The sequence below is a fragment of the Molothrus ater genome, chromosome 2 (genome assembly GCF_012460135.2).
Source record: "Molothrus ater isolate BHLD 08-10-18 breed brown headed cowbird chromosome 2, BPBGC_Mater_1.1, whole genome shotgun sequence".
NCBI classification, from domain to species: Eukaryota; Metazoa; Chordata; class Aves; order Passeriformes; family Icteridae; genus Molothrus; species Molothrus ater.
In genome coordinates, this window is record NC_050479.2 from 107,161,668 (window position 1) to 107,182,912 (window position 21,245).

At 43.3% G+C, this 21,245-nt stretch overlaps 1 protein-coding gene across 1 annotated transcript; it reads left to right on the plus strand.

The window, feature by feature from the left end:
• Positions 1–11,740: 11,740 nt before the first annotated feature.
• On the plus strand, positions 11,741–15,211 carry LOC118685487 (uncharacterized). Its single transcript, XM_036381041.1, has one exon. It carries the CDS (start codon positions 11,741–11,743, stop codon positions 15,209–15,211), a length of 3,471 nt encoding a protein of 1,156 aa, XP_036236934.1.
• Positions 15,212–21,245: the final 6,034 nt, after the last annotated feature.

A 21,245-nucleotide genomic window follows, 5' to 3' on the forward strand; every position in this document is an offset into this window, starting at 1 on the left:
TATAGGTGTGTTTAGACCATGCAGGTCTTTCTTTTGATCTCTGCTGCCTACAGAAACCCCACTGATAAAGCTTTTGGTTCCACCTTCAATGCCTCCATTTCACTGCCCTTTCCCCCAGCAAGGATGTCACTTATTTAGCCATTTTAAATATGGGGAGCTCAGGTTAGATTTTAACATCCATGATTCCCAGAAACAAACAAACAAAAAAAAAACAGCCTCCAGAGGGAAGAATCCCATCTTAGATTATTTTAGCTTACATGCAAACAGAAAAAAATGAATGGTCTAGCCCTGGGGACACACTTTTGGTCTGCCCCTTTCCATCCAGGAGCTGTCCTCAATAGGAGGAGAAGCGCAGCCCTGGGTGAGAGGGCAGTGCACACTGCACTTTCCCAGAGCAGTTTCACTGGCTTGAGCATTGCCTGCTTTGCTTTTCACACAGCTGGCTCGAAACAGTTTAGTAGGGAAATTGTTCTGTGGATGCATCAGGATCACATGGAGCAATTCCCATATTCACACAGCATCTCTGGGACAGCTCCAGCCATTGTTTCAAGGCAGCTTCATACTAGGAGCTGTTTAATGTCTTTTAGCTCTTTTAAATGCAGTTTGGCATGAGACAACAACTCAGACCGGGTGCCATCAGCCAACTCACTGCATGCCAGGGTTTGGAAATCTTGGCTCTGTGGCACCCTTTGTTTCACACACCCACCTCCCAGCTTTGGTGAGCTCTGCCTGGCCTGGCTCTTCTCACCCTCTGGACTGTGCCACAGCTCCTATTTCCCAAGCTGATGTGGGCAGCAGCACTTCTGTGTATTGGCTGGTGGCCTTGGGAGCCCTGGGGGCTGCAGCTGAGCTCAGACCCTGCCTTTCCAGGTTTCTCATTGTCCTCACTGTGAAAGAGTAAGTAATCCGCTGGCTCTTGTAGTTGCAGCATCTTGTGCACTTTACTGACTGTCATTTCTGTCTGTGCCTGGTGTGATGTCCAGCTCTGCCTGGCTGTTATTTTGCCTACAAGGGCAGATCTGAAGAGGGCTCAAGAGCCAGGTGCTCAGCTGGGATAGATCAGCATTGATGTGTTTACATCACTGAAATGTTTTAACAGAGCTACAACATTTTGAAAATGCTTCCTCTAGGTAGTACCCCTGTTGGTGATGGCAGCATAGCTGTGCCTTGTTGCTCACAAAGTGTTTTGCTTGCATTTTTTTACAGCATTTCCACATCCCACACCCTGCTCCTGCTGGTTGGCTGTCGTTGTCTATACAGCTCGAGAATATTTTTCAACAAAACTTGTCTTTCCCAAACATTCATTTAGGCTTGCCTGAATTTTTTGAGACTGACTTGGAAATGCTAAATAAAATTCTGACTTGCAATGCTGTCTGGACCTCTACTAAACCTCCAGGGCAATGTGGATGAGAAGTGACAGCTTTTAAGATGAACTTTTTCCTAAAGGAGGTGTTTAATCCTCCTAAGAAAACCCTTACAAATCCAAAATGGTAATATATTTCCCTAAACTGTTTGATCTATAAGCTTTTCTGTGTTCTTGCTCTCTGCAGGAAAGATTTTGCCTCACATGTATTTACATTTTCATTTTTTTGCTTATGTTTCCTTGAATTTTTTGCAGTAATGGCTTTGAAATGTGTGAAGATAAATGACTGCTCAGAGGTCTAACTACATATTCAGGGACTAAAGTACATATTATTTAAAAGTTTGCTTGTTTGCTGGAGAAGAGTGCTTTTTTTCTGACTTAATTACTTATTTGAAGTAGCTGTGCAGGCAGGTTAGGAAGGCCTTTCCCTGACTGCACTGCAGTTTAGGCTCTTTAATAACTTCAGCATGAGAATACAGGAGGTGTGAATGCCTCATTGGTTCGACTGCTCTGTCTGCTGTTTTATACCCAAAATAAGTAATCCAATGCCTTTTTTTTTTTGGTGAAAACTATGCATTGGCTGATCTGCAACACCCTGTCCTGTAAAAGGTGCCATGAGATGAACTCACAACCAGGAGAAGCTTCTAGCTCCAGCAGGGCAGTGCAGATCAGCTCAAGCTGGCCTGCTCTGCAGTGCCTGGAATATTTCTGTGGGGGTCTCTGCCTGCCTTAATGAGAGGCAGAGACTCCCCAGGAGAAGCAGCAGGGTTCTGATGTTCAGAACAAGGCAGTGGTGGCATGGGTGGTGCTGCACAAAGGGCACCCACCTGAGCAGTGAAGATTTGTAACTGCTGGTGGGTGATGCAGCTCCACAGTTGCTCTCTATTAGCAATTGTATTACTATTATTCACCCTGGTGAATATATATTATATATATTATTATATTATACTATAATATAATATTATTATATATGATATTATATATTATATATAATATTATTATATATTATACTAATATTACATAATATAGTATATAATATTAGTATAATATATACCAATATATTTAATAATATAATATATTACATTATTATATAATATAATAATATCATATTACATTAAATATAATATAATATATAGTATAATAGAATATATAGTACAATATAATAGAATATATAGTATAATATAATATAATATACAGTATATTTGAATATGTTATATTATTATATATAGTATAATATGATATTAATATATTATAGCCCTGCTCAGCTTTCCTCCTGAACATGATGGGAAAAACCCCCACTTCTTTATTCCCACCCCTGCCCCTTCCCCCAGATAAAATGTTTCTTTTTAAGCTTTCAGGGGTCCCTATGTTTTGAAGGATACCCCACTATGCCAAATTTGCCCACCCTGTGTACCCACAGCAGAGACTTCAGCTGGCAAAACTCTGTTAGGATTGCTTTTCCACTGCACATCCTTGATAGTCTACCATTGTCCAGGCAGAAAGAAATGCCCACAAAAAGTGCACATGCAATGGGGAATCTGAAGTGCTCAGGATGCATCAGGACTTCTGCACACACTGCACAGGTGACAAAAGCTTGTGCAGCAAGCCAAAGGTGACCTGGATGGGCTGAATTTCCTGTGCATTCCCAAACTGTCTCCACAGCACACAGGAACTGGATGATCTGTCACAGATGAGCCATTGTCACTACACTTGCACTGCTGTGTTGAGGTCTGGCTGGCTGTCAGCTCCCTCTGAGCTCGTGCTTCTGGGAACTGCTGGTCAGAATAGATGGATGGAAAGAGCTGCCAGGGCAGCAGAGGACTATCAGGGCCATAATAGGGACTAGCAAAAATTCTCAGCTTGCTGAATTCTGATTAAATAGCTTACCCACTGGATAGACAATTTCACAGCCTTTTGTTGTGTGTTCTGAAATGTTGACTGCACAAGTAAATTATTGTATGCTGGGGAAAATTCCACGTGCTAAAGATGTCATAGGAGAAATCAAGAGTCAGCAGCTCCTGTGATCTGTGGGATAGGGGTGATTAACTGGAACAGATGCCTTCATGAATCCTGCAAGGAGCTATTATCATGCTGGAAAAAAAAAAAAGGGAAAAGAGCTGAGAACCAAGTATACTTTTTAAAGAAAGTTTTTTTGTGCCTTTTTCTTATGCTACAGTCAGAAAAGTCAATAAAGAATGACTATAAACAGCTATTTATGATATCCCTTCTTCCTTCAGATGCAGATACTAAAAGGACTCACCCTGCCACTGTAGGGTTAAATATCTAGGTTCTTCTCTGCACCTTGTGTATGCTCCACTGTTCTATGGGTGATGCTGTGATGACTCTCTAAGTTTGTGTCTCTGTTTTTGGGGCTGTGCTCCTTCCTGGTCAATCACTTACACTGAGGGATACTTCTTTGGGTAAACTGTTGCCTCATTATTGTGCTGAGCATAGCTTGGAAGCAAAAGCAAACCAGTCCCATTGGTTTAACATATCCTAATAGTAAAATTAGTGCTGTAGTTAAAACTTCATTCCTACACAGAGACTGCAGGGGAGCATGTGCAGTGAAAAGCCAGCTGTCCAGAGTTCACCAATTTTTCAGAAAGGAGATTATCAACTCTGCATGCCAGTACAAACAAAAGAAATTGGTATAGCCACCTCTGTTTAAATTACTTTTAAAACATAAGTGTGGAGGGGAAAAGGTGTAGATGGAAATAGGCCCCTGCCTCACAAACAGCCAACCCATCAGAATGCAGAATACTGAAAAGGTCATCCTGAAATGGCATAGGACTATATTTCATAAAATACAGGCATTACATTTCTGGAACCTCATTTGTGTGACAAAAACTGTGACAAGAACAGGGGTTGGCACAAAATCAATATACTCTGGCAAGGTTGTAATAAATAATAAAAGTGAAGAACAGCATAAATTTTAACCAGTTTTCATTACAAGTTAAAGCTGGTCTGATTTCCTATGTGATCTCTTGAAGCTACATAATTTCCAAAGAAACATCAGCAAAGGTATATTATTCATTTTGGATGAAAGGTGCTAAGGCAAATATCAGAGAGAGAGAGAGAGAGAGGGATGTTTATTACCTTTACTTGCACTTGGGTGTTACCAGCAGGACTGGAGGTGTGGAGGAAGGGGAGGAGACAGATGGGGGCTACCAAACCCCTTCACAGTCACAGTCCTTGGGGTACCAAGGAACTTTGGCTGTTTTGGTGTTCTTCACCCCCAAGCAGTTTGTTTTACATAAGGCTGAGAAACTTCTCACCCATGAGCAGCTGTGCCATAGCAAAAGCCCCAGTTTCAGCCATCTCTTGACAGAGACAGCTCAGCATCTACATCCTGATGCCTTCATTTTCCAGTCAAATGTACCAGAAATATCAATTAACAAGCATAATCCTCTTGTGATAATCTGTTGCTCTCCTCTAAAATTTCAGCAGCACTGCTGCTGCTGCAGAAGGATAAACCCATTAGTTGCAATTTTATCAGCCCAAATGGACACAAGCTCCTCCACTTGGCTCAGCCAAGGAGGGAATTGTCTCACTAAGCCCTCCTTGGGCAGGAGTGACTCAGCTCCCTGGTATCCCTCCCTGGGGGAGGCTGGGGAATTCCATTCACAATATGTCTCCATTTAGGCTGACAACTTCCCCTGGCTGTGGGTTAACCTTGTTATGGCAGCACAGCTGCACTGGCCATCTCCCTGCCCTGCACAGGAGAGCTCAGCCCTCCCCAAGGAACAGCAGCCCTTGGAGTCATGGATCGCAGCGGGTGTTTCATCCCTGGAGCTGTCAGCCAGCCCCAAATCACTCTGGCATCAGCTCCTGGCAATGGGGCAGATGTGCTTTTCTCTGATCTCTCTTGGACAAGGGGTTTAGTGCCTGTTCTGCTGGTTCTGTTTTGTTACTTTCTAGTCAAAGTCCAATTTCTAGTCCAATTTCATGTGTCTATTTGGCAAGTGCTTTGTTACTTGAACACCATTTCTACCCTGGCATCAATAGTAATGGTGCTCAGCGTCCTCTGTACATCACCATACATTGCATCTACTTCTGCCTGGAAAAAATGCATCCTTAATGCAAATCCTGTTTCAGAATTTTGGTTTTACTTGGCTTTCACAATTTATTTTTTTTTTTAAGTTAAAAGATGGTTTGTTTATATTTTTTTAGACAGACAATGATGTGGCAGAAAGACTGGTGGTATCTGTGGACAGTGTAGTTTTTTTGTCAAAATATTTCACATGAAGGGCATGTTTAATTATAATCCTCACTTTTCAAATTACCCTTTAATATTTTCCTTCCATCACATTACAACACTTTTCAAACACAACTCAACTTTGCAAGATTTGATCTCTGACCATCTTTTACAAATGTTAGCAGACCACTTTTTTCTCTCTTTACTTGCTAGATATCTCCCTAGATAAACACAATTTCTGGATAAACATCACTCTATCTTCTGAACAACTACTACATGATGTTCATAACTGGCCAAATGTCTATACAATGATTTTATGTGTAAAAAATCTGATAATAACTGTGTGCCTTAGGACTGACTAATATTGGACAGAAATAACTTCTGTGAGTGGATATTTTTGACAAATGTGTTGACAAATGTAGAGTGCAGCATTATTAAATTTGTTCAGTTGCCCTCTGTGTCTCAGGAATGTGCCAGACCCAGTACAGCTTTTAATCACTTCACTCTCTACTCAGTAATTTCCCTGCTGTTACGAGTGCAGGCTGCTCAGCAATCACTTGGAGCCGAGACATTTGTAGGACATTCCCTTTGTGTGGTGTCTGTGTCCTGCCTCTCAGCACTCTGTAACTCAGTTCTGCACGTGCATTTCTGCTCTACACCACAACTGGCTCCAACTGCCATTTCCAAGAACTCAGGGAAAACAATTTTCTGCATGAAGCAGGTCTTCTAGCTATGGCTGAGCCTTATGTCTTAGATGAGTGTGCAAGAAGAGCTGAAAAGATTTGGAAGATCTGCTAACACACTGCAGATGTTCAATCACATGGGCAAGGAAGAAAGCAGGAAGGGGAATAACACTGCCCTAGGCTGGACAATCCTGGCCTCTGCAGTCTTATCCATTGTACAGGTCTGTCTATCTATCTATCTATCTATCTATCTATCTATCTATCTATCTATCTATCTATCTCTCTATCTCATGCAGAGTTGTAACCTCTACAGAGAGGCATAAAATTCACAGAGAGGCATAAAATTGATCCAAATAAGGACAAGTAATGAACTGGAATATTTTTTATACAATATATCTTGGTTTAATCAAATTTCAGATAACGCTCTATTTATTGGAGGTTGCAGATCTGTACAAGTCTCCTGACATAAACCCCTGGAGGAACATAATGATTTACAACAATATCCAAGCAATGGATACACAGTGGTTGGACCAAATTCAGTTTTTATTGTGAAGTTCAATGTTAGAAAAATGGGACTACATACCAAGGGGCACTGACTTAGCTGACAGTTATTGTTTTCATTGTTCTGGATACGGTATTGAATTCAGAATGTCATAGACTTTGGGTGGTGGCAAATTATTTCAGTAGAGGTTGGACAACAGGCTGTGGAAGGACAGAGTTTTGTGTCTCTGAAAAGCTGCAAAGCTCCCTCATATTGGAGGGAGGAAAGATTGGTTTCTTTCCTTGAGGCAACCAGCACAAGTCAAAATGTAAATAAGAGAGCTTAGGCATTCTGGAGAGGTGCTTCAGAAATGCATATCATAATAGCAATGTCTTCTCTAATTGATTATGCAGTCTGAATCCTTGGCATTAAGTGCTTGGCAAAAGTATTACACTCTAGCTCTCCCTACTGGATTATTATCACACAATTTCTGTGTCTAATGGGTGCACTGTATTGCTGTGTTAAACAATTAAACAGATAATACAAGTATCTCACCACACTGTGTAGATGTTTCATACCTCACATGCACTTCAACAGATATGGCTATGGCTTGCATCTTCGCTTTGCTAATTATTCTTATTTTGTAATATATCAGAAAGAATATCCTGCTGCACTTTGTGTGAAGTCATAAGAGAAGATGAGAATATTTCTTTTGGTTGTAATTTCCAAAATTACTCTGTGATTTTAAAGAAATTAAGGTCACTTTAAAAAAATGTTTTGAGCTCCTTAGAATCCTGAACATCAATGGCTTTCACTGAAGCTTAGTTGTCTGTCTGAAAATTCCTTTAGTTATGTTTAACTGTTCTATTTCAATTGTTTTTTGAAAGTTAATAGAGAGACTAGTCTATACAGATTTCATGTTTCTGCTATGCCCAGTTGTGACTATCCACTTTTTCAGAGGGAAAAAACAAGCAGAGGTATTTTATGTGAGTTAAAATATGCATAGGTTCTATTTTGCCTTTCTCTCCCAGCATGGCATTTGACATATCAGGGTTAAGCTAAAGAAAGGTAAATTCTTCACTGATAAATATTTGATTGCAATATGTTTATCCACATACTGCAGTAAATTGGTCTTTAATGGCAGCAAGACCTCTTTGACACTGTATGCCAAAGAAAAAAGTGTATACTACACTTTTACCTGTATGTTGAGATAATGATGGGCTTATAACACAAGGTTTTAAGGTTTTGTTCTGAAGCCATTCATTATATTGAACAATAAGTTTTTGAGAAATAAAAGAATTAAAAGAAACTTAAAAGTATATCAAGGGAATCGCAGAAGTTAATAAATAACCTAAAATACACTGTTAGGGAGCCCTAACTTTGATCATATATCTAGATAAGTTAACCAAAACACACACACAGAAGAAACTTTGGAATTAGAATATTTGAAGAGGAAACATTGGAATTAGAATATTTGAAGAAAAAGCAGAAATGGAAGCCAATAAGTTAAAGTGACCTGCCAAGCCATAGAATCAAGCCAACTACAACAATAACTTCTGCCAAGCCATGGAAAAACATGCCAAGAATAACAGGAAACTGCCCAAATTAGGAAAAGCTTAAAATTTAACGAAGGAAGACCAAGAATTCCTGGAAGACTCCGACTGTACTCCTGCCTACCTATGAATATGCATGTAATAATGATGTAATCCTTTTTCAAAATTGTATAAAAACCTGCTTTTGCTGTACACAATTCGGAAATCCATTTAGTGATTTCTCCAACGCGTTGCCAATAAATACCTCCTGCCTATAGACCTCAAATCCAGTCTCTGGGCAGCTTATTTTCGCCTTTTGGGGCAAAATTCGGCATCATTTTTGGCGACCGCGGCAGGACAGAAAAGGGTCCGTCCGAGCCTTGACTCGGGGGACCGGGACCTCTTCAGGGCCCCTGACGGAATTCTGTCAGAAGAGACCCCCATCCCCCAGCCAACGCGCATCGGTGGACAAGGACTTTCTGCATCTCCTGCTCCAAATTAAGAGGTATTTATCTTTGCTTATAGGTTTTATGGTAAAGCGCTTTATTGGGAAACGAGGGTCAGACGTGACCGCTCGAAGGGATTCCGGGGGACGCCCTGGTAAAAATATCCCAGCTGGGTTAGAGTCCCGGTAATAGAAACGCAGGTTAGAGTCCTGCTGGAAGGAATATTTGTTTTTCATTTATCTTGGTATTTTTGGGTTCTTCATATTGTGTGGGAAACTGTTTTAATATTGTGTTTAATGTTATATTGTGTTTAATGTTATATTTACTGTGAATTAGTTGCTCTCTGAGACCGGGAGAGAGGTCGGTCAGTTTGTGGTGTTCTATGTGCCTGTTGCAAATCTTACAGGAGACATTTTCGGTCAGTTTGTGGTGTTCTATGTGTCTGTTGTAAATCTTGCAGGAGACATTTTCGGTCAGCTTGTGGTGTTCTATGTGTCTGTTGTAAATCTTGCAGGAGACATTTTCGGTCAGCTTGTGGTGTTCTATGTGTTTGTTGCAAATCTTACAGGAGACATTTTGTCACTCTATGTAATCTTGTAGATAAAGGTGTGTGGGTATGGATGAGAGTGAATGAGACGCAGCATCGCTGCGAAGCGAGAGGGAGTCCCGCTCCGCAGTTCCTGTTCTTCGCGAGAAGCCAGGTCGGAAACGGACGAAGCGATTGGAAATTGTGTGTGTGGAGTGTTGCAATAAATTGGCAAACAGTACTTGTGGGAAAGGGATTGATCCGGTTAAACAGTAAATACAGCCACAGGGAATAGTAATGGGAGGTCAACAGAGTAAGGACGTAAATATGAAAACCCCCTTAGGATGTATCCTAAAGCACTGGAAGGACTTGGGAGGGATTCCGGGGGGAAACATAAGTAAAAAGACACTCCTTAAATATTGCACACAGTGGTGGCCATTGTATAAGTTAGATGACGATGAGAAATGGCCACCGGAGGGAACAACTAATTATAACACTATCTTACAACTGATGCTTTTCCTTCGTCGACTTAATAAATGGGACGAAGTGATGTATGCTGATATGTTCTTTACCTTAAGAAATAAACCGGAGTGGCAAAAAGAGTGCGGGGTAAACGTAGCACCTCAGGACCCCCTAGTACTAGCCCTCGAAAAAGATAAGAGAGGCTTAAAGCCTAAAGAACGTTGCTGTGATGCATGTAGCATTGGGCAACAATGTCTTAAGTTAACAAGAAGGGACAGTGGGAAGGAGAGCGAAATAAGCCTGTGGGAATACCATCCATTCGCCCCAGGACGGGAAGGGCCTCTTGCCAGGCCAAAAGAGGAACAAGGGGATCCTAGCCCATTAAAAGAACTGGAACGATGGTGGAAATCTAAATTTGGGCACAGCCCTCAGAAGCTTGACAACGGTTGGGAGGGGGGTGGCCCATTAAAATCGGGGACTAACAAGGGGGAAAGCAGCCCACGGGGACTGGATAGTCCACAGGGGTCGGGGAGCTACAGGGATGTTGGCAGCCCACCCAGACTAGAAGTTGAGAGGGAGGGGGGCAGCCCACATGGGGAGGAAAGCCGAGGGGAGACACGCAGCCCACCCAGACTAGAAGTTGAGAGGGAGGGGGGCAGCCCACATGGGGAGGAAAGCCGAGGGGAGACACGCAGCCCACCCAGACTAGAAGTTGAGAGGGAGGGGGGCAGCCCACATGGGGAGGAAAGCCGAGGGGAGACACGCAGCCTGCCCGAACTAAGTCCATGTGGGGATGGTGGCACACCTGGGAATGGAAGTTTAAGGAAATCAGGTACCTGTAGAATGGACACCAGCACACCGAGGACTGGAGACAAAGGTGACTCACTGGGGGGCGACGTCTCTAAGTTGAAATATAGTGAAAAGAATGACAATGATAGGCACCGGCAGATGTGGGAGGAAAGGCGACGGATGCAGAGTGAGAGGTGGTTGGAAGAAGATCCCGGGGAGGGGACTAGTCACTCGTATTATACCAGATCTGTGGCACGGAGGGAAGCAGAGCAAAGAGAGGAGGGGAACCATACGATAGCTCCTCTCCGACAACTTATGCCAATGGTAGGGGAGAGGACTAGAATAAAGGTGCCGTTCTCAACGAGTGACCTGAATAACTGGAGGGATGAGGCAAGGAACTTCAGGAGGAATCCAGAGGGAGTAGCAAAGAGGTTTGAATTAATGGCAAAGAATTTGGATATTGATTGGGAAGATATAGAGGTGATGTTGTCAGAGTTGACAGATACAGAAAGGGAACTCGTATTGGAAACCGGAAAACGACATGCTCAAGTGTTATCGGGGAGACTGGAAGATAATTTCCCCAGCAGTAAACCAGAATGGGACCCCGGCAATGAAGAGCATTATCGGAGGCTGGTGCAGTATAGAAAACTGATAGCGATGGGCTTGCGAAATGCGATCCCTAAGGCTATCAATTGGTCAATGCTATATGACATCAGGCAGGGAAAAGATGAGACCCCATCAGAGTTTTTGGATAGACTTCGGGCAGCCATGAGACAATACACACCCCTTGACCCAGCAACGGAAGAAGGTAAACAACACCTGTTGGGATTAATGATGGGACAAAGTAACCCGGACATTAGGAAGAGATTACAAAAGCTTGAGCATCCAGCAAACAAAAACCTGGAGGCGTTGCTGAATGAGGCGTGGAAAGTGTATAATAATAGAGAAATAGAGGAAAAGAAAAAGGAAGATAAGAGGCTTGGTCGAATAGTGGCTGCAGCAATAACGGCTCAAAATACAAACCATTTGGGACCTAATACCAGGGGTAGGGGAAGGGGCTACCCAATGGGAGGGGGAGGGAGGTTCCAACCCCACCCAACTAGAATAGGGCCAAACCAGTGTGCCTATTGCTTCCAAATGGGACACTGGAAACGTGAGTGCCCTCAACTAAGAGAAAGATCAATGGGCACTACTGCTATCGCACATCAGGGCAGTGAATGAGGGGGACCGGTGGGCCGTACCCTAGCAGACCCACTGGTTAAAATGGAGCTAGGGGAAGGTAAAAAGGAATTGGATTTTTTGATTGATACAGGAGCAACATTTTCGGTTTTAAATCAAGAATTGGTACCTAAGAGTGATGAATTTGTACAAGTTGTGGGAGCAACAGGCCAACCAGAAAAAGCTTATTTTTTGAGACCTATCAAATACAAAATTGGGAAACAAATGGGGATTCACCAGTTTCTGTATTTACCAAATTCACCAAAGCCTCTATTGGGAAGAGACTTACTGGAGAACTTGGGAGCCGTAATAAAATTCAACAAAGACAAATTGGAATTTCAAGTAAGGGAAGAGCAACTGATTACAGCCCTAAGCCTAACAATCAGTTGTATAGAACCGAAGCCTGAAAGTCACAATATTGAGCGTATCCTGAGTGAAACATATCCATTAGTATGGGCTACTGATATACCTGGGAAATCACAACAAGCAACACCTATTATTATTGAACTTATACCTGGAGCAAGGCCGGTAAGTAGGAAACAATACCCACTGAGGTTAGAAGATAGAAAGGGAATTGAGCCCATAATCACAAGGTTTTTAGAATTGGGGTTATTGATAGAATGTGAATCGGATTTTAACACCCCAATCCTGCCAGTAAAGAAACCTAATGGAACTTATAGATTGGTCCAAGACCTGAGGGCAGTAAATGAAATAACCAAGACACTACATCCAGTAGTTGCTAACCCTTACACACTCTTAACTAAATTAAAAGATAATTTGACATGGTTCACAGTGTTAGATTTAAAAGACGCATTCTTCTGCCTTCCTTTAGCTCCAGAGAGCCAAAAGATCTTTGCATTTGAATGGGAATCTGTAGATAGGGGAAGAAAAACCCAACTCACCTGGACGGTGTTGCCACAAGGGTACAAAAACAGCCCTACAATTTTTGGGAATCAACTGGCCAAAGAACTAGAACAATGGGAAAGGCCGCTGGGAGATGGTACTCTTTTGCAATATGTAGATGACCTCCTAATAGCAACAGAAACAGAAGAAGAATGCATTGAATGGACTATTTCCCTGTTAAACTTTCTGGGTTTAAATGGATATCGAGTTTCTCAACAGAAAGCACAGCTGGTACAAGAAGAGGTGGTGTATCTGGGATATGAAGTTTCCAGAGGACAGCGATCCCTGGGAGCAGCCAGGAAAGAAGCCATCTGCCAAATGCCTAGACCAGAGACGGTAAGAGATTTGCGTGCCTTCCTGGGGATGACCGGTTGGTGTCGGCTATGGATCTATCAATACGGGATACTCGCCAAACCACTCTATGACTTACTAAAGGAAAGTAAGGGTGTTCTAGTTTGGACTCCCGAGGCAAAGGGAGCCTATAAGAGACTGAAACAGGAACTCATGAGAGCACCAGCCTTGGGTCTTCCAGACGTGACAAAACCATTCTGGCTGTTTTCTCATGAGCGACAGGGAATGGCCCTAGGAGTCCTAGCACAACAGTTAGGACCACACAAAAGGGCTGTGGCCTACTTCTCCAAACAGTTGGATGAAGTGAGTAAAGGATGGCCTGGCTGTCTAAGAGCAGTAGCCGCAGTGATAATCAACATTGAAGAAGCCAGAAAGCTCACTTTGGGCCAGAAAATGACTGTGTTAGTAGCTCACACTGTGTCTGCTGTGTTAGAGCAGAAAGGAAATCACTGGCTGTCACCTTCCAGATTCCTAAAGTACCAAGCTATCTTGGCTGAGTCAGATGATGTTACTATCCAGGTAACTAACGTTGTGAACCCAGCTTCATTCCTAGAAGGGAAGACTTCAGCAGAACCCATCGAGCACGATTGCCTGGAAACAATCGAAGCCGTTTACTCCAGTCGCCCGGATCTCAAAGAAGAGCCATTCGAAGATGCAGATGACTGGTTCTCGGATGGTAGCAGCTTCGTAAAACAAGGAGTAAGAATGGCTGGTTATGCAGTAACTACCACAGAAAAGGTAATCGAGTCAAACCCTTTGCCTGCAGGGACCTCAGCCCAGAAGGCAGAATTGATAGCTCTGACCCGAGCTCTGGAATTGGCAGAGAACATGCGAATAAATATTTGGACGGACTCTAAATATGCCTTTTCTGTTGTGCACGCACATGGAGCCATCTGGAAAGAAAGAGGACTGTTGACTACTCAAGGGAAAACAGTCAAACATGCAGAGGAAATCCTACGATTGCTAGAAGCAGTCCAACTCCCAGCACAAGTGGCCATAATGCATTGTAAAGGACACCTAAAAGGTAACACTACTCCAGAAGTTGGGAATAGAAAGGCAGATGCAGAAGCTAAATTAGCTGCTGCAAGGACCGGAGAGGTAAATATAACAGCTCTAATACCAGGAGAGCTGGAAGTAAACCTCCAACCAAATTATCAGGAATCAGATCATAGATGGATTCAAAGGAATAAAGGTAAACTGTTAGACAGTGGATGGGGACAATTGGAGACAGGACAGTTGATAATACCAGGGAACCTAATGTGGCAGATTGTAAAGACGGAGCATGAAAAGGCCCATTGGGGTCTAGATCCGCTTTACCAATATTTGCAAGCCAGGATAGCAGGACCGAAATTATTTACTACTGTAAAGCACGTTACATCCCAGTGCGAGCGGTGTCTGAAAAACAACCCAAATACGGGAACCAAGGTACACCAAGGAGCCATCAATCGAGGTAAATTCCCAGGTGAAGTATGGCAAATTGATTTTTCTGAACTCCCAAGAAAAGGGGGGTTTCGGTATTTGTTGGTATTAACTGATACATTTTCTGGGTGGCCTGAAGCATTCCCTTGTAGGACAAATAAGGAAAGGGAAGTAACTAAAGTACTGTTGAATGAAATTATTCCACGGTTTGGAGTACCGAAGAGCATTTCTTCGGATAGGGGTACACATTTCTGTGCAAAAGTGGTAAGAGCAATAAGCAAAGCATTACAAATCAAATGGCAATTACACACGCCTTACCGTCCACAGGCCAGTGGGCAAGTGGAAAAGATGAATCATCTCATCAAACAGCAAATTGCCAAAATATGCCAGGAGACTAATTTGCAGTGGTATCAAGCTTTGCCTATTGCTCTGCTTAGGCTGAGAGTCAAACCAAGATCAAAAGAAAAGTTAAGTCCATTTGAAATTTTGTATGGTAGACCTTATGCTATGCAAATTGTAAATGGGGACGCTATAGACCAAATCGGTAACCAGTACATTTATGATTATGTAATAACGGTGGGGAAACAGTTCGATAAGAATGCTGCTGTGGTGATAGAGCACCAACCTAAACAACCTGATTGCAAATTGCATCCGTTTAATCCCGGTGATTGGGTGTATGTTAAGAATCTTTTAGGAAAACCCCTACAAGAGAAGTGGGAGGGACCTTTCCAAGTGCTGCTGACTACCTTCACCGCAGTTCGGATCAAGGAGCGACCCACGTGGATCCATTACTCTCGGGTCAAGAAGGCTCCGGAGAATAAACAAGAGGAACAGACATCATGATCCTGACTCCACCTCAGACCTTCACAACCCTGATCATTGGACTCTCGATAAGTATAGTTCTTCCCCAAGACTCTGCCCCAATAGACCCATGGTCTAATGCACACCAGTGTATCCACCCGGAGATGGAAACGGAACCGAAGGGATCCTATTTTGAGGTTTATGCCTTACGTAACAATCAGCCATACGCAAGTAAAACGTGGAATCAGCCCGCCTTGGTAGCATACAAAGGAGACCTAATCCAAATTGGGTGTCGAGAACTTGACCTAGTAGAAGGAAAAACAAGGCGGCTAGTATTAACAATTCATCCCTTGATGGCAGCCTCTGAACATAACCTAATTACTTTTAGTCCAGTGAAAATGGGCAAGCCCACCGTCTGGACTCAGCAAAAGGGCCCAATTTCATGTCAGTGGAGTGACTTCAGGGAAGATCCACCCGGATCACAACCCCGAGACTCAGTAACTTATACAGAAGATCCGCTTGGGGAACTACATCCTCAAAACATAACCCTTGACCTTCACCCTCTTCTCTTTTCTGCAGGAAAGATTGTAGCATCTAGTGGTCCTGAGGAAGGGAAAGCACAGTGTGAGATGGCATTTAGAGTGGATCACTCGATGACCTTCACCTGTGAAAGAGAGTTGAAAACTCTGGAACTGGGTTCTGGCTTCCCTAAGCGTGCTGTCGGATATAAGGTGGCATTACCAGAGGACGTGATCCCATTGTACCCAGGTCTAGACTTGCCCCAAGAAACCACTCCACTGGTGGAATGTATAGCAGTACATAACCTAACCTTTATAGGGCCTCAGGTGATAAGAAAATCTAATGAACAAAAATTATTGTTGGACCCCACTTATTCCCTGAAAAAGGTACAGATGAACATCCACACCGATATTACATATTTGCAGAAGGATTGCCAACCATTTATACAGCAAAGCCTTAAGGGATGGAATGCATGGTTAGCAACAAGGTCTCATCACAGAAGAGCACAAAGAGATATAAGTGGGTGGATTGGCACCGGATTTGGTATATTAAACACGATAGATCAAGAGGTGTTAGTAAACAAATTGAGCACTGTCACCTCGAACTTGGGGAAGCTTAAAATGCCTCTCAGTTCATCCATGATCACATTAGCAGAAACACAATCGCTAGTAGTAAAATTGCTAACCATGGTAGCAAACAACACTGCAGAGGATCTCGCAAAGTTTGCTGACTATACAGGGGAACTTAGCAAAGAAATTGCACTAGCTATCCAATGCCCTCAGACGCAACAATGGGTACAATCAGTAGCGGCAGGAATAATGAGAGAAGGAACATCAGGTATATTACCTCAAGAGATAAGAGAAACAATATTAAAGGACAATCATACTACACAATTTGAAAAGGACCACCAAGCCTGGTGGCAATTAGTAAATTTCACTTATGAGCCTCAACAAGAACACATTGAAGCCTATGTCCTCACCATTAGTGCAGCAGAGGAAAGGGCTATCTTTCCTATCCTCACTCTTGGGACAATACATCAAAATGTCATTGTCAGGCCAATAGACCATAATGTCTGGGCCAGTTATGATAATACCAAAAATAGGTGGCAATCGGTTAGCACAGAAGCATGCATTCCTAGAGGACAATTAGGCTATGTCTGCGAAAACGCTGTAGTAGAAGCGGAAGATTTATGCTTAGATGCTGAAAATAGTGTATGTACATTTGAAATGCTTCCGCATAATAAAACACAATCACAAGTTTACTATATAGGGAATGGGTGCGCTTGCGTAAGGACAGCTTGTGACAATATCACTATAGATAATTGCCAAAAGGAGACTAACAATACTAACTTCTGTGTATGCAACTTCACCAAGATAGTAGGTTGTGATTTTCATTATACTGTCCCAATAACTACTCAACAGCTAATTAACGCAGATTTTAACCTCTATCAAGAGATACCGAAATTACAAATAGGGATGGACGTCAAAGTTCTTAAAGCAATGCTCGCACATCCTAAAGTAAAGAAATTGGTGCAAAAGGTGAATCAAACGACTAAACGAATGGTATGGCAGGTAGAACATAATTCGGAAAAAATAAAGAATATCCTGACCGAAGTGGAACAAGTAGGCCAGCATCATTGGTGGGATATCTTTACAGGATACTCCCCAACAGCTACACAAGTCTTCAACTACCTGGTACACCCAATGCTAATAGTAATTGTAATTTTGTTACTATTAACTCTCACAAATATTTGTATGTGGTGGAGACTAAGAATCATAATGAGAAGGACCCAAATGATTTGGGCTATGGTACGAGCGTATCAGCGCCCTATAGGATTAGAATTTGACGAAAGAATTCGTAAGTTATAAGAAAAGGGGGGAATGAAGCCATTCATTATATTGAACAATAAGTTTTTGAGAAATAAAAGAATTAAAAGAAACTTAAAAGTATATCAAGGGAATCGCAGAAGTTAATAAATAACCTAAAATACACTGTTAGGGAGCCCTAACTTTGATCATATATCTAGATAAGTTAACCAAAACACACACACAGAAGAAACTTTGGAATTAGAATATTTGAAGAGGAAACATTGGAATTAGAATATTTGAAGAAAAAGCAGAAATGGAAGCCAATAAGTTAAAGTGACCTGCCAAGCCATAGAATCAAGCCAACTACAACAATAACTTCTGCCAAGCCATGGAAAAACATGCCAAGAATAACAGGAAACTGCCCAAATTAGGAAAAGCTTAAAATTTAACGAAGGAAGACCAAGAATTCCTGGAAGACTCCGACTGTACTCCTGCCTACCTATGAATATGCATGTAATAATGATGTAATCCTTTTTCAAAATTGTATAAAAACCTGCTTTTGCTGTACACAATTCGGAAATCCATTTAGTGATTTCTCCAACGCGTTGCCAATAAATACCTCCTGCCTATAGACCTCAAATCCAGTCTCTGGGCAGCTTATTTTCGCCTTTTGGGGCAAAATTCGGCATCATTTTTGGCGACCGCGGCAGGACAGAAAAGGGTCCGTCCGAGCCTTGACTCGGGGGACCGGGACCTCTTCAGGGCCCCTGACGGAATTCTGTCAGAAGAGACCCCCATCCCCCAGCCAACGCGCATCGGTGGACAAGGACTTTCTGCATCTCCTGCTCCAAATTAAGAGGTATTTATCTTTGCTTATAGGTTTTATGGTAAAGCGCTTTATTGGGAAACGAGGGTCAGACGTGACCGCTCGAAGGGATTCCGGGGGACGCCCTGGTAAAAATATCCCAGCTGGGTTAGAGTCCCGGTAATAGAAACGCAGGTTAGAGTCCTGCTGGAAGGAATATTTGTTTTTCATTTATCTTGGTATTTTTGGGTTCTTCATATTGTGTGGGAAACTGTTTTAATATTGTGTTTAATGTTATATTGTGTTTAATGTTATATTTACTGTGAATTAGTTGCTCTCTGAGACCGGGAGAGAGGTCGGTCAGTTTGTGGTGTTCTATGTGCCTGTTGCAAATCTTACAGGAGACATTTTCGGTCAGTTTGTGGTGTTCTATGTGTCTGTTGTAAATCTTGCAGGAGACATTTTCGGTCAGCTTGTGGTGTTCTATGTGTCTGTTGTAAATCTTGCAGGAGACATTTTCGGTCAGCTTGTGGTGTTCTATGTGTTTGTTGCAAATCTTACAGGAGACATTTTGTCACTCTATGTAATCTTGTAGATAAAGGTGTGTGGGTATGGATGAGAGTGAATGAGACGCAGCATCGCTGCGAAGCGAGAGGGAGTCCCGCTCCGCAGTTCCTGTTCTTCGCGAGAAGCCAGGTCGGAAACGGACGAAGCGATTGGAAATTGTGTGTGTGGAGTGTTGCAATAAATTGGCAAACAGTACTTGTGGGAAAGGGATTGATCCGGTTAAACAGTAAATACAGCCACAGGGAATAGTAATGGGAGGTCAACAGAGTAAGGACGTAAATATGAAAACCCCCTTAGGATGTATCCTAAAGCACTGGAAGGACTTGGGAGGGATTCCGGGGGGAAACATAAGTAAAAAGACACTCCTTAAATATTGCACACAGTGGTGGCCATTGTATAAGTTAGATGACGATGAGAAATGGCCACCGGAGGGAACAACTAATTATAACACTATCTTACAACTGATGCTTTTCCTTCGTCGACTTAATAAATGGGACGAAGTGATGTATGCTGATATGTTCTTTACCTTAAGAAATAAACCGGAGTGGCAAAAAGAGTGCGGGGTAAACGTAGCACCTCAGGACCCCCTAGTACTAGCCCTCGAAAAAGATAAGAGAGGCTTAAAGCCTAAAGAACGTTGCTGTGATGCATGTAGCATTGGGCAACAATGTCTTAAGTTAACAAGAAGGGACAGTGGGAAGGAGAGCGAAATAAGCCTGTGGGAATACCATCCATTCGCCCCAGGACGGGAAGGGCCTCTTGCCAGGCCAAAAGAGGAACAAGGGGATCCTAGCCCATTAAAAGAACTGGAACGATGGTGGAAATCTAAATTTGGGCACAGCCCTCAGAAGCTTGACAACGGTTGGGAGGGGGGTGGCCCATTAAAATCGGGGACTAACAAGGGGGAAAGCAGCCCACGGGGACTGGATAGTCCACAGGGGTCGGGGAGCTACAGGGATGTTGGCAGCCCACCCAGACTAGAAGTTGAGAGGGAGGGGGGCAGCCCACATGGGGAGGAAAGCCGAGGGGAGACACGCAGCCCACCCAGACTAGAAGTTGAGAGGGAGGGGGGCAGCCCACATGGGGAGGAAAGCCGAGGGGAGACACGCAGCCCACCCAGACTAGAAGTTGAGAGGGAGGGGGGCAGCCCACATGGGGAGGAAAGCCGAGGGGAGACACGCAGCCTGCCCGAACTAAGTCCATGTGGGGATGGTGGCACACCTGGGAATGGAAGTTTAAGGAAATCAGGTACCTGTAGAATGGACACCAGCACACCGAGGACTGGAGACAAAGGTGACTCACTGGGGGGCGACGTCTCTAAGTTGAAATATAGTGAAAAGAATGACAATGATAGGCACCGGCAGATGTGGGAGGAAAGGCGACGGATGCAGAGTGAGAGGTGGTTGGAAGAAGATCCCGGGGAGGGGACTAGTCACTCGTATTATACCAGATCTGTGGCACGGAGGGAAGCAGAGCAAAGAGAGGAGGGGAACCATACGATAGCTCCTCTCCGACAACTTATGCCAATGGTAGGGGAGAGGACTAGAATAAAGGTGCCGTTCTCAACGAGTGACCTGAATAACTGGAGGGATGAGGCAAGGAACTTCAGGAGGAATCCAGAGGGAGTAGCAAAGAGGTTTGAATTAATGGCAAAGAATTTGGATATTGATTGGGAAGATATAGAGGTGATGTTGTCAGAGTTGACAGATACAGAAAGGGAACTCGTATTGGAAACCGGAAAACGACATGCTCAAGTGTTATCGGGGAGACTGGAAGATAATTTCCCCAGCAGTAAACCAGAATGGGACCCCGGCAATGAAGAGCATTATCGGAGGCTGGTGCAGTATAGAAAACTGATAGCGATGGGCTTGCGAAATGCGATCCCTAAGGCTATCAATTGGTCAATGCTATATGACATCAGGCAGGGAAAAGATGAGACCCCATCAGAGTTTTTGGATAGACTTCGGGCAGCCATGAGACAATACACACCCCTTGACCCAGCAACGGAAGAAGGTAAACAACACCTGTTGGGATTAATGATGGGACAAAGTAACCCGGACATTAGGAAGAGATTACAAAAGCTTGAGCATCCAGCAAACAAAAACCTGGAGGCGTTGCTGAATGAGGCGTGGAAAGTGTATAATAATAGAGAAATAGAGGAAAAGAAAAAGGAAGATAAGAGGCTTGGTCGAATAGTGGCTGCAGCAATAACGGCTCAAAATACAAACCATTTGGGACCTAATACCAGGGGTAGGGGAAGGGGCTACCCAATGGGAGGGGGAGGGAGGTTCCAACCCCACCCAACTAGAATAGGGCCAAACCAGTGTGCCTATTGCTTCCAAATGGGACACTGGAAACGTGAGTGCCCTCAACTAAG